Below are 14,195 nucleotides of genomic sequence, written 5' to 3'. Positions count from 1 at the left end.
ATTCACTAATAGGCAAAAAACCTTCCGGTTTAAGAATGTACCTATAGCCCATTGATATTTCTACCAAGCTTTAAAAAGCAGGGAAATTGGGCAGCTATAGTGAATGCACCAGGGGAGCAGGACACCTGACCTCCTCTCTGAGATATTGGACTGCCCTACAAATTTTCAAAATGCAAACACAATTTGGGTTGTTCTTGTAGTTTGGAAGAATTGTGTAACATGTGCTCCTGCTGCCCCACAAACCTCCCCTGAGCCCAGCTGCTTGGATGCTTCATAGTCTCAAATTCATTATGTCCAGGAATGAATCTTGTCATCTCCTCTTTTCATTCACTTGCCTTATAAATCAGGGACAGGGACTTTTTTCAGCCCAAGAGCCACATTCACTCTTAGGCAACCTTCTGAGGACCACCTCTCTGTGTTTAGTGTGGCCAGTGGAGTGAACAAAGCATGGCAACATATAAGCCTGATTCATGTGTCACAGTAAGCCAAAATATGGCTTACCAGGACCGCCCCAATGTGCTGGCTCCCAGAGAGGAACTCCCACCTGCATTGCTTCTCCACTGTCCTTTTAGCTCAGTGTGGTGATGCAGATGAGTCAAGGTTTGGCTTACTTAGCATATGAATCCACACGCGTAGTTAAGCTCTCATCAACCACAAGCTATAGCAAAGGTTTGTTCTTGTCTATTGCTCATGGTTAAGGAGGAGAGGGCTTAACTATGAGCCTGGGTTTAGTCAATTTGCTAAGCCAAATCTTGGCTTAGTTGCTGTTCTGCACCAAGCTAAAAGGACTGGGGAGGAGCAAGGTGGTTGGAATCTCCTCCTAGGCAGATTGGATATTCACACTAAACTGTGCTTTGACATAGCTTAAGTGCAAATGTGGCAATATAAACTGGTGTTAAAGCTGAGGGCTGTGTGTGTTGACCTTCATTCAACCAATTTCATTACTCTCCACTGTACAAACATCTTCTGGTCCCTCAAACAAATTTATAGTTTCTCACTTGCTGCCCCATAAGCAAGGAACTGTCTTCCAGAACACCTGTGCAATGCTACCTCTCCTTCTGGTTCAAATAATTTTCCATTAAGCATGTTTATAACCCCTCATTCCCTATCTCTAATGAAACTAAATACAAGCATGTGTGAGACTGAAATGAATGCATAATTCGCTCCCCTTTCTCTGTTGTCTTCATGTTGAATTTTAGTTTGCAATTTCTTCAGGGCTGGAATCTGACCTATTTCACTTTGTAAAGCACCATGTACCTTAATGGCAATAAATAAATAAATGATGAAGTTGCTTAAAATTATTGCATTCTTTAATGTTTTTTCAGAAGGTCCTCGGCCATCACAGAAGGAAATCATATCACTACGGGCATTCATGCTTCTATTTTTGAAGCAGCTTATTTTGAAGGTAATTGATTGGAATGTTAATGGGCATAGCCAATATTGAAATTTGGCACAGACATGGGTAATGGTATGATACGAAGATATATTTGATAAAGTACACCTCATCGTTTAGTAATATAAATTAAGAGTCCCAGTGAGGCTGCTGTAGGCATACTGGCATTTTTGAGGACTTCTCATGTCACACACAAGACCATTGAAAATCCCACCTGCCCCATTCACTCATCTCTGTGTGCTTTTCAAGACTCAGATTGGCACCTGAGCAGCTGAATACCAAGCAAAACAATCAGGAGGGTGGGGGAGAAAGAGAGAGAAGAGTGGTCTGGTAGACATGGAGAAAAACAGAGCAGCTAGGGAAGAGAAAATGGAGTGCCACAGGAGTCAAGGGCATATGAGAGAGATGAAAGGTACATATGTGTCTGTCTATATATACAAATGCATGTTGGATACATACATATACATGTTGGATCCAACAAAACAAAGTCTATTTAAACTGCATAACTTTTGCAAGGTCTCTCCCCACCCACAAAACCACTATTAAATTACAGATCACATCTGTCTCATTTGACTAAACTCTTAAAATTATGTATGTAGTGTTTCCAGACCTTCCATGGCACAAAAACATGGATCCAACACAGAGCCATATAATGTTTACAAGAATCTCCACCCACAAAAGCACCATCAATTCATATGACCACAAATGCATTCTGTGATTTGTTGGTTTTGTTGTCATCCTATGTGAAAATCATGAAGATCCATGCTTGGATCAATATAGTTCTGGGAATCACCAGATCTGTGATTTTTACTGTGCAGTCTACCACTGAAAGCTTTACTTTGATGGTGGTTTGAGGGAAAAACTGAAATCAGTGCAAATTCAAGAGTATCTGTTTCAATTCTGCTGGATCTGACTTTTACCCTTTGGAAGATCAGAGAGGGCACTTTCTCTGTTCAGTCTTGGTGTTAGTGGGTACAGTGTTCTGGGCAAGTGGGGGAGGGGCAGAAGCAACCAGAGGGAGTGGTGCCCACAGTATTCTCTCAAATTTCAAATACGCACACAGGCCTAAATAAGCTGGTGATCCCTGAAAAGTATTTTCCCCCTAAAAATCTTTCAAAAAATGGTAGAACTTAAATCAGTTGGTGAATATAATTATTTTCTCCTATATATGTTTTAAATTTGTTGTAGATTTCATTTCTGTTAAGTAGAAAATTGATAAAATCCTTATATGAAAACAGAGTTCATATTCTATTGAGTAAATATCTAGCTTAATAGGAGAGCACATGCTTTGCATGCAGAAGGTTCCACAATCAATCCCAGGCATCACTAGTTAAAATGATATTTGGTAGTAAGGCTGGGAAACAATGCTATGTATTGCTGCCAGTTAGCAAGAGGGAGGAGGGGCAAGGCAGCAGGCAGCTTGATGCAGGTGCAGCAGCAGCGGCAGAACCAATCTGCTATTCCTGCCACTGCCTTGCACACACCATGCAGAGCAGCAGTGTTTGGCATTGGGAAGTCAGGTCAGCAATGCAGCCTTCTCCACACTGCCTCACTGGCCGCTACTGAACTGAAGGATGACTGTGAAGAGCAGCTGCCACTCAGAGTAGACAAATGAACCAGTGGCCTGATGTGGTATAAGGCAGCTTCATGTATTTATATTTTTAATAAACATTTTCTGTTAAAACTTCATTTATCATGAAATCTTAAATGGTTGATCTCTTAAATCAATTTCTGTAGGATCGAGGAGTCAAAGAAGATGAACTACAAAGTATATTAAATTACTTACTAACAATGCATGAGGTAAGCTTGTAATAGTTACAAGGATTTTTTAACCCAGCAGTGTCCAACAGTTTTTTCATACTTGCCAAAATTGTCCCAGGCTATGCTCTGACTGCACATGAGGCCAGCACCCTGCTGAAGCTAAGCAGGGTCAGGTCTGGTCAGTGCCTGGGTGGCAGACTGCCTGGGAACCATATATAAGCCGCCTTGGGTTTCTATCATGAAAAGAAAGGCGGGGTATAAATGCAATAAATAAATAATAAAATTGTGGCAAATGTGTTAACATTTTCACCACATGACAAAAAATTAACTTTGTTTTTGAGGGCGGAAAAATATACAATAATATTTTGAATTATTTATTGATAGAACTAGTAAGAAATCTGCCATATCTCTTCATTAAGTAGTTCAGGGAAATCAGGCATAAAAGTTCGACTACATCTCAATTCTGCTTCCAAGTGTTCATCCAGTGTCTGTGATGTTTGAAAAGAATGGCCTCGTGTGGACTCTACCTGCAATACCACTTCATTTTTCAGTGTATAGGATCAAAGATTAATGTGTGATTTTTAAGGGCGAACGGTGAACACTTTTGATCTAGTACATGCTGCCCTGGGCTCCTTCTGGGAGGAAGAGCAGCATATAAATTTAATAAATTAATTTAAAATTTAATAAATAAAGAATTTTATTTAAAAATTATTTTAAAAAAGGTGGCAGAAGTAAAGCACCAGTTTACCACAGGTCAGTAGCTGTTTTGCCACATGGGCAAGAGGTGACTGTATTGCACACCAGGGTCTAAACCTTTATATTTTGTGCTAACTTCATAGAAATAGTATTTCTCTGTCTTATGTGTTATTTAGGATGAGAATATACATGATGTACTTCAGCTGCTAGTGGCTTTAATGTCTGAACATCCAGCATCCATGATACCTGCCTTTGATCAACGAAATGGGATACGGTAAAATAAAGTGAAAATAATAATTATGCCCTTGTAAATAAAATTAGCAATCTTTTCTTGTTTTATGTCTTCAAATGATTATAATGCATCATAGCATATATTTCAGAATTTAACAAGAATAATAATTTAAAATAAAACAATGTGGTATCATATTACAAATACTTAAAAGAGCTCCTTCCCCAGTATCGACAATCTTGGCCCCTACAATCAGGAAGGGAGGCCCTGTTGCATGTGCTGCCACTGGGGGCTGCCTTGTTGGCAGTGATGCGTGACAGGGTATTCCTGATAGTAGTTCACCATTTGTAGAATGCCCTCCCTAGTGAGGTGCATCAGTCTCCCTCATTACTAACTTTTAGGAGAAATTTTAAAACATTCCTGTTTACCTAGGCATTTTATGATTGAAAGGCCTGTCCCTGACAACCCTGAAATTATTAGTTTGAGAGTAGGTGATTGATTTTAGGAGTTTTAATCTGTTTTAAGAACGTTGCTTTAAACTGTTACGAGACGTTTTAATTGTATTGTTTTAGTATTAACATGTTTGCCACCCTGGGCTTCTCTGGAGGAAGGTGTGGGATGCAAATTTAATAAATAAATAAACAGTAAAGTAGAAAATATTTTATCTGTTATGTAATGTACAAGTGGTCATTTTTTCCAGGTACAAATTACTGTGGTTAGTGATACCCCTGCAGTAAAAAATTAAAATAATATTTTAAAGATATTTTTCAATAATGAAGAATGTTATACAATGTTGTGTGCTCCAATACTATTTAAGGAAGAAAAAACTAAGTTACTAAACTTTTCCCTAGCTACTTTTAGAACAGATAGTCTTTTATTCATTGTAGACTGTGCTTTGGGGTTGTGAGTTTCGATTAGGAGTTAGGAAGGTGGAAACTGGAGTAAGAAGAAAGAGAGGGAAGCTGGGGTTCTCATCCACTTGCTTTCTTGAAGTATTTGAAAACTAGACTGACTTGGAATCTCACAAAAGGGCAGAAAATCTGTGCCAAGTGCCTTCCCACTGCCTACACACAATATGGAAATCATAGCAACAATAGGCTGTATTTACATTGACAGAATAAGTTGTTTTGAAATGCCGAAAAACAAAACAACAATAATAAATCATATTTTTCATATTCTGTCTCAATTAACTATTGCTTCTTCTCTGATGAAACTGAAAATGAATGAGAATGTGCCTTCTACAGATGAGCATATCATTCTAGAGGGGAATCAAGATTCATTTTAATCTAGCAGTCACTTTCATTGCCTGGAACTGTGGAAGCCAGGAACATCCTTTTTCCTCACTAAACATTTGTACATTCTACCTTGCATCTCTATTGCCAGAAGATCTAGAAATCATCTCTTAAATGGCTCCAATGGACACAGGATTCCATAGCCAGAACCTGGGCAAAACCCAGCTAACTGCATACACTGGTGTTTTCCTGCAATAGACAAAACTGTAGGTGACATACATATATAATTAAGAACTTGTGTACTATTGGAGATATATATTATATAGGGATATAATAGGGATATATCTATCTATCCTATCTAATCTATCTCCGATAGTACACAATCTAATCTATTCCCCTCCCCTCTCCTCCCCTCCCCTCCCCTCTCCTCCCCTCCCCTTCCCTCCCCTTCCCTCCCCTCCTCCCCTCCTCTCCTCTCCCCTCCTCTCCTCTCCTCCTCTCCCCTCCTCTCCTCTCCTCCTCTCGCCTCCCCTCCTCTCCTCCTCTCGCCTCCCCTCCTCTCCTCCTCTCGCCTCCCCTCCTCTCCTCCTCTCCTCCTCTCCTCCTCTCCTCCTCTCCTCCTCTCCCCTCCCCTCTCCCCTCTCCCCTCTCCCCTCTCCCCTCTCCCCTCTCCCCTCTCCCCTCTCCCCTCTCCCCTCTCCCCTCTCCCCTCTCCCCTCTCCCCTCTCCCCTCTCCCCTCTCCCCTCTCCCCTCTCCCCTCCCCCCTCCCCCCTCCCCCCTCCCCCCTCCCCCTCTCCCCCTCTCCCCCTCTCCCCCTCTCCCCCTCTCCCCCTCTCCTCCCCCTCTCCCCTCTCCCCTCTCCCCCCCCTCCCCCTCTCCCCTCTCCCCTCTCCCCCCCCTCCCCCTCTCCCCTCCCCTCTCCCCCCCCCTCTCCCCTCTCCCCTCCCCCCCCTCTCCCCTCTCCCCTCCCCCCCCTCTCCCCTCTCCCCTCCCCCCCCTCTCCCCTCTCCCCTCCCCTCCCCTCTCCCCTCTCCCCTCCCCTCCCCTCTCCCCTCTCCCCTCTCCCCTCCCCTCCCCTCTCCCCTCTCCCCTCTCCCCTCCCCTCCCCTCCCCCCCTCTCCCCTCTCCCCTCTCCCCTCTCCCCTTCTGGGGGATTTTTTGGTATCTCTTTTAAAAAAAAGGTTTTTATAAGTGACTACTTTTGTCTGTTTTTATTCTCCAGAGTAATTTATAAATTATTGGCCTCAAAAAGTGAGAGCATCTGGGTGCAGGCTCTGAAAGTGCTAGGATATTTTCTCAAACATCTGGGACATAAGTAAGTGCATGATTCAGTTGCTAATGCTTTTCTTCAGATTCTCTTGTTTAGTTATATGAGACAAAAATATCTTCCTTTCACAATTGACCTATAGAAAAATATAATCTTTATTTTGTCATTTCTTTACATTTAGTTGTTTTTATTTAATTTGTGTATTTTATTCATATCTCATTCCTCCTCTAAAGGTGTGGCATACTTCGATAATAATCCATTTTATTATCCTCACAACCCTGTAATATAGTAAAGTTTGAGGAGCTGTGATCCAGAAACCTTAAATTTGCACATTTGTAATACGTAGTGTGCCCAATTGAGACTTGCAGAATTTGTTTTTTCCTTTTTTGAAACAAACGTACCGTCTAAAATCATGATAGATGCAGTGGTAATGCCAATAAAACAATTTCAAATTAAAACCCTTTGTTTTTAAATATATCTCATGGGCACGTTACAATTTTTATGAGTTTTCAGGAGCTTAAAAGGGTTTTTTCCCCACAGGTAGCCTGCCATCATGTGGGTACTACTGCCATCTAGCGTCCGAAGGCAAGAATGCACTGTAGTCAAAACCTGGGGCATCCGGCTCCTCCCACTCCAGTTTCATTCTTGCCTTCGTCCGAGGCGTTTGGATATCTACACAAAGCGTGGCTAAGTTCTCTTCTTGTCTTTGTGTGATTGTGACTGCGTGATTTGATTGCTTTTTTCCCTTTTCCTCGTGTTCCCCCCCCCTTCCTGGTTTTTGGAGTGTGTGGGATTGTTTGTTCATTCTTTTTTGCCCCTTGATTTTGTTTTCACTGGGGTCTTTTGGTAGCCTTGTTTTCCCTCCCCTTGTTTGAGCAGCGGCAGATGCCTCTCCCTTGTCTGGGAGTCTGCGGCTGCGGCTCCCTCTCCCTCAGGCTTGGCGCCAGGAAGCCTGATTGCGGCTTCCTTTTCATGCCCCTGCGGCCCTCCCTCCTGCCCGTGCCGCAAACTTCAGCGGCGCCTTGCTGCTTTGCAGCCAGGAGCCTGCGGCTGCGGCTCACTGTTTTGTAGAGCAGTTTGATTTGGTGGCGCCTAGCCCCGTCCTCGGAGGTGGTGGCGATCTCCCCCCCGGCTCGTTCCTGCGGCCCTTCTTGCCCTCCTGCAGCTCTTGAAGCACGCGGCGTGCCTTTTCCTGTCTTCATACAGCAGCGGCTCCTCCCACCTGGTCGTTAGGGTTGCGAGTGTCCACTCCAGGCTGCCATTGCCACCTCTCTTCTCGGCCGCCATTTTTGTTTTTGTTTTTCCCACCCACCTCTAGTGGACGCCATTTTTGTTTTTGTCCCGTTTTCCCACCCTTTTTTGTTCTGCTGCCTCTTTCCCTCTCTCCTCAAGACAGTATTTTTTCTGAGTCACAAGAGTTTTTTTTTTTGCTGTCTTTAGACAAAGCCTTTTCCATAGCAACAGTACTATGCTACCTGTAGGAACTGTATAGCCTGAGAATGCTGTTTTAAAGCGATACCGCACCTTCCCCATTGTGTGCGTGTATTGGTCTCTGTGCGTGCCATACTGATGCAAATTTATTTCTTGTGGTGCACTAGCCTGGACAGTGCACATTAGCGGTACCGCACTTTCCCCATTGTGTGCGTGTATCTAGCTTTGGGCCACACTGCATCAATTTTTTTCCTGGCATTGGGCAGTGTACAGTAGCGGTCTCGCACCTTCCCCATTGTGTGTGTGTACTTAGCTTCTGGCCCATATTGCATCTCAACTTACTTTTTGGCGCCCTGATCTGAGCAGTGCAGTAGCAATACCTCCATTGTGGGTGTGTACTCACCTATTTTTGGGGCCATAGCGAACCACACCTATATTTTGCTTGGCACCCAGCCTGCAAAATGCATCCTGTTCCTCACTGTCACATTGCTCAGGAGCGATACCACACCTTCCCCACTGTGTGAGTGTATCTAGACCCTGACATGGCATATCAGCAACCAGAGGCAGCGCAAACCTCAGGCGCAAGTCAACAGTGCAAAGCCCCAGCGCAGCACAAAGCGTCTAAGCCCAAGCATTTCAAAGCTCCCGCCAAGACAAAACATCTGTCTGCCCACAGTGCTTCCAAGAGGGCCCAATATGTCTCAGCCCCGGCCTTAGAGGAGCCTGCTCAAGAAACATTACCTGCTCTTTTTCAATCTCCTGCCGGGTCATCAGAGGACCAGTTTGAAGGTTTTCCTAGTCAAACATCTTGCCACTCTGATTTTCCTTCCGCCCCTCTGCCTCCACCAGTGCAGCCACATCTGCCTCCACAGAAGCACACTGTACCTTCTGATCCTACCTTGGGGCTACAGTTGACCCCAGAATTTTTGTCACAGCTGCGAGAGTTACTTGGCGTCCTCTCTCAGGCTCATCCTCGGTCTCAGGCATACTTATCACCTCAGCCAGCAGTCCCACGGCAGTCCACCTCTATACGACAACCTGGCTGTCAGGATGACGTCCCTCCCTCTTCGCCTAACCCATTCGATATCTCCAGAGGCAGACTTGGCGGTGAGCCCTCAGGGATGGACAACTACTCATCCTTTATGCAGCCAGATCCTGACGAATGGAGTGAAGACTCTGATCTGGACGAGGACTACTCCTATCACCTCTTCGACTCTGCTGATTACCTCCCCATTTGCTGTAGAGTGTTGGACAGCCTGGGCATCCAACCTGCACAAACGCAGCCTGCTGCTCCACCTGTGAAAGGCACCAGGGTTCTCAAATCGCCCAGGTCAGTGCATCACTCGATCCCTGTGCCAGATCCCATCAATAAGCTGGCCAAAGAGGAATGGGCCCATCCCCTGCATCCATGTCGCTTTTCACCATTAGCCAACAGACTTTATACTTTGGCCCCGGAATTCATGTCTTTCCTGAATGTCCCTGGCATTGACCAACCGATTTCGAACTTGATTTCTAGGTCCCTCCTTCCAAAGGAAGGAGATTCACAACTCAAGGATCCCTCTGAAAGACGGCTGGACTTTGCGGTACGCAAGAACCATGAGACATCCGCCTTTTCCATCCGGGCCTCTGCTGCCGCCTCAATTTTCTCTAGGGCCTCCATGATGTGGCTCAATGACCTGTTGGACGATCCCAATATGGACCCAGCCATACTGCAAAAAGGCCTAGTCAAGTTGCATAAGGCGGTTGCATTCGTGTCGGATGCCACTGTGGACGCGACCCACCAAGGAGCGCGGGCCCTGGCTGTAGAGGTAGTAGCTCAAAGGACTTTGTGGCTCTGTCACTGGGATGCTGACACCACGGCCAGAACCAACTTGTCCATGGTTTCATACTCAGGGTCGCTTCTCTTCGGGGAGGATGCCCTTAAAGCGGTCTTGGTTAACCTACCTTAGCCACAGCCAAGAGAGATGACTGCAGACAGTTTTGGCGGTTTGCCCCATATCGTCCCTTCCAGCCCTTTTGGGGTGTGTGGCCTAGGGGGCGAGGCTGAGATGCCCGAACTCCCGATTTCTGCTCCTTCAAGCCACCCTGGCCCAGACAGCGCTACCAGGGCAGACTCCAGTACCAAGGCCGACAAGCCCCATCCCCCTCATACAGCAGAGGAGCTCGTCAGCCCAGGCAGTTCTGATGCCATTCCTATTAGGGGCAGGCTTCTTCGCTTCGCAAGTTCCTGGCTTCCTCTAACACAGGTCTCCTGGGTCAGAAGCATTTTCCTTCACAGATACAACATACAGTTTTGGCTGCCACCTCCGGACAGATACTGCCCCTCTCCAGTCTCCAAATCACACGGGAGAGTTATGCAGGATGCCCTACAACATAGCCGCAATAGAACCTGTACCACCAGCTGAAAGGTCGCAAGGCATCTACTCTGTTCTGTTTGCGGTTCCCAAGCGAGATTCTTCATGGAGGGCGGTCTTAGACCTCAAATTCGTAAACCGTTTTGTCAAGTATCGCCGGTTCAAAATGGAGTCACTGGCGTCTATTGTGGAAGCACTGCAACAGGGGGACTTTCTGGCATCCATCGATCTGAAAGACGCTTACCTCCACATTCCGATCTGTCCCGCCCACAGACGATTCCTAAGATTCTCACTGGGCCAGCACCATTTTCAATACCGGGCCATGCCGTTTGGCCTTGCGTCGGCCCCAAGAGTATTTACCAAGGTGATGGTCACCCTGGTGGCTACCCTCCGCCTACAGGGGGTCCATATTTACCCCTATTTGGATGACCTTCTTTGGGCACGCTCCAAGGACCAAGCCAACAGACAGATCGATTACACTCTAGAGGTTCTCAGATCTCACGGCTGGCTGGTCAACATTGAGAAGAGCTATCTAGAGCCAACTCAGCAGCTCCAACATCTGGGAGCAATAGTGGACACGACCCGAGCCATGGTGTTCCTGTCTCCAGAGCGTATCTCCACCACCCAAAGCATGGCAACCTTATTGGTACGACGTTCAAAGGCGGATGTCATGTTCCTGGCAAAGGTTCTTGGGACATTAGTCTCCATCATTCACATTCTCCCATGGGCTTGACATCACACTCGACCTCTCAAATGGGCCCTACTACCTGTTCAGGCGGACATTGCCACTTCCACCCATCGCGTGATCCACCTGGAGCCATCGCTGAGAGCGTCAGTGCAGACACACCTCAGCGGGGGCACTCTGTTTCGGGAACCAGACAGAGTCATAATAACCACGGATGCCAGTCTGACCAGATGGGGAGCCCACTGCAACTCCAGCTTTGTCCAGGGTGTATGGTCCAGAGCGGAGCAACATCAGAATGTGAATTGGCTGGAACTCAGAGCTGTCCATCTGGCCCTCTGGCACTTCCAGCCACTATTCTCCCTGCAGCATGTACTAATCCAAACAGACAACACCTGTGTGAAATCACATCTGAACAGGCAGGTGGGCACCAGGTCTCAAGCCCTCCAGGCAGAGGCGACCCTAATCTTCCACTGGGCTGAGAATCATCTACTGTCACTAAGGGCAGAACATCTCAGTGGAGTGCTGAACGTGACCGCCAATTGGCTCAGCAGACAGCATGTAAGTCCGGGAGAATGGAAACTCCATACAGTGGTGTTTGACCTCCAGCAATGGTTCGGCACCCTCTCGGTGGATCTCTTTGCCTTGAGCCACAATCGCCAGCTGCCCCGCTACTTCTCGAGGTACCTGGACTCGACTGCGGAAGCAGTGGGCGCCCTGACAGCACCTTGGCCAGACGGCCTCCTGTACGCCTTTTCACCAATATCTCTCCTGGGCAGGACGTTGAGGAAACTGTGGCACGAGGGAGCTCAGCTCCTCCTGATAGCTCCACACTGGCCACGTTGACCGTGGTTCTCAGACCTCCTCTCTGTCAGTCGCAGACCCCTGGACACTTCCTGTTAGGCTGGATCTACTCTCCCAGGGACCGATCTGGCACCCAGACCCAGCCTGGCTGAGTCTGACGGCCTGGCATTTGAACGGAGGCAACTGAGGGCCGCTGGCTTACCTCAAGGCATAGTGGATACCATTCTAGCATCTAGAAGACCGTCGACAACGCGCATATACCAGAGTACTTGGCGTGCATTTTCCAGCTGGTGCACCTCCAAGGGTGTCTTGCCCTCTCAGGTCACTGTACAGCAGGTGTTACAGTTCCTGTATAGAGGGCTCAGAATGGGTCTGAGACCAAACACTTTCCGTCGTCATGCCTCCACTATCTCATCTATCCTGTCCGTCTCTTCATCGGCTATCCCTGTGGGTTCTCACCCCCTCTTCAAACGTTTTCTGAAAGGAGCTGCACGCCTTTCTCTGCCTGTGCATCACCACTTTCCTTCCTGGAGTCTCTTGAAGGTCCTAAAAGCCCTACAGCACTCTCCATTTGAACCTCTTGGGTCTGTCCCTCTCCGACTGTTGTCCTTCAAGGTCCTGTTCCTGGTCACTATAACATCGGCGAGAAGAGTCTCAGAGCTGGAAGCTTTGTCATCGGCACGCCATCTCTGCATCTTTCATAAGGACTCCATGGTGTTGCAGCCAGACCCATCCTTCTGTCCCAAAGTCAACTCAGTGTTTCACTGTAACCAGGACATTGTTCTTCTGTCATTCTGTCCGAGGACAGTCCATCCATTAGAGAAGGCCTGGCATTCACTAGATGTTCGCAGAGCTCTCAAAATCTACCTCTCTCGCACCCAAGACATCAGGCTCTCTGAGTCATTATTTGTATCCTTTCACCCTAGGACCTTGGGAAAAAAGGTTTCCAAATCCACGTTGTCCTGTTGGTTGTGGGCTTGTATTGCTCTGGCTTATGAGTCCCTTAACCTCCCTGTGCCAACTAACATCACGGCCCACTCCACCAGATCAGCAGACACTTCGGCTGCCTTCGCAACCAACGCGCCCATTGCAGATATTTGTAGAGCTGCGGTTTGGTCTACCCCAAATTCTTTAGTGAAACATTATAAGATTGACCGTTATGCTTCTACTGAGGCGTGTCCTGCAACACGTCCTTTATGATAAGTAATTAGTTGGTGGTCCCTCCCCATTGGGGGGCTGCTTTGGTACATCCCATATGATGGTAGGCTACCTGTGGAAAATGGTCCATTGGCCTCACCTGAAGGGTGATTTTCACAGGTAGACTGCCATCACGACCCTCCCTGTTGGAGGAGATCTGGATGTTCTGTTCTACCTTTTATATCCTGGCTGTTGTGAGCTTTCTTATTCTGCACTGTTTAGTTACGTCAAAACCTTCAAGATTCTGTTACACTGCATATGGCTGTCTGTTGTTATCAGGGACGTTGTCTTTATTTTCCTTGCTCCTGGGCCTGTGGGCCTTTTGTTCTTTTCAGATATGCCACTTTGGACTTGTTGCGAATGAAACTGGAGTGGGAGGTGCCAGATGCCCCAGGTTTTGACTACAGTGCATTCTTGCCTTCAGATGCTAGATGGCAGTAGTACCCACATGATGGCAGTCTACCTGTGAAAATCACCCTTCAGGTGAGGCCAATGGACCATTCCCCAACAATAAAATTTTATTTAAATAATGGTAATGGTTATCTGTATTGCAATAAACTTACAAAAACTTATCTGTTGGTAAATTCCATATTTATGTTTTTCTTTAGGCGAAAAGTTGAAATCATGCATACCCACAGTCTGTTCACTCTTCTTGGTGAGAGATTGATGCTGCATACAAATACTGTGACCATTACAACTTATAACACACTTTATGAGGTATGCATTACTAACACCTTTTCACTTATATCCTGTGTAAAATATGTGTATTATTAGAAAAGGGTGTTCTTTCAATTTATGCTCATTCTAAAACCACTATTAGAACTTAAATGATAAATGCTTCCTCTGTATTAAGTTTGAATGTACAATTTTTAATGCATAGTGGCATGAATAAAATCCCTTTCTTGTGACTAGTTTGCACTAGGCACTCTGGATTTTTTAAAGCTCATCTGCTCTTTCTCTTGTGTGTTTATGTTATATATAAAATGACTAGCATCTCATCTGAAATGCAACACAAGATGCAAAAAAAATTGTACTGTTTCGCTTACCATGCATTTTCTCGCCTTATCTGTTGCATCAGTTGGGTGTTGCTTATAAAATTTAGACATTTTCCCTGAAATGGTATTGGGAGAGAGCCCAATATGGGGGAG

The 14,195-nt window shown here is 46.2% G+C and overlaps 1 protein-coding gene across 1 annotated transcript in view; it reads left to right on the top strand.

The window, feature by feature from the left end:
• The window catches only part of NBEA (neurobeachin), a 318,923-nt gene that overhangs the window by 163,561 nt on the left and 141,167 nt on the right, over positions 1 to 14,195 (top strand). Inside the window, exons 14-18 of the mRNA XM_061629722.1 lie at positions 1,326 to 1,405; positions 3,131 to 3,193; positions 4,027 to 4,124; positions 6,535 to 6,627; positions 13,656 to 13,764. Of these exons, the coding sequence (XP_061485706.1) occupies positions 1,326 to 1,405; positions 3,131 to 3,193; positions 4,027 to 4,124; positions 6,535 to 6,627; positions 13,656 to 13,764 (443 nt within the window). The remainder of the gene's footprint in view (positions 1 to 1,325; positions 1,406 to 3,130; positions 3,194 to 4,026; positions 4,125 to 6,534; positions 6,628 to 13,655; positions 13,765 to 14,195) is intronic.

This window comes from Rhineura floridana, chromosome 5, assembly GCF_030035675.1.
Source record: "Rhineura floridana isolate rRhiFlo1 chromosome 5, rRhiFlo1.hap2, whole genome shotgun sequence".
Lineage (NCBI taxonomy): Eukaryota > Metazoa > Chordata > Lepidosauria > Squamata > Rhineuridae > Rhineura > Rhineura floridana.
This window is presented reverse-complemented; position numbering and strand designations above follow the sequence as displayed.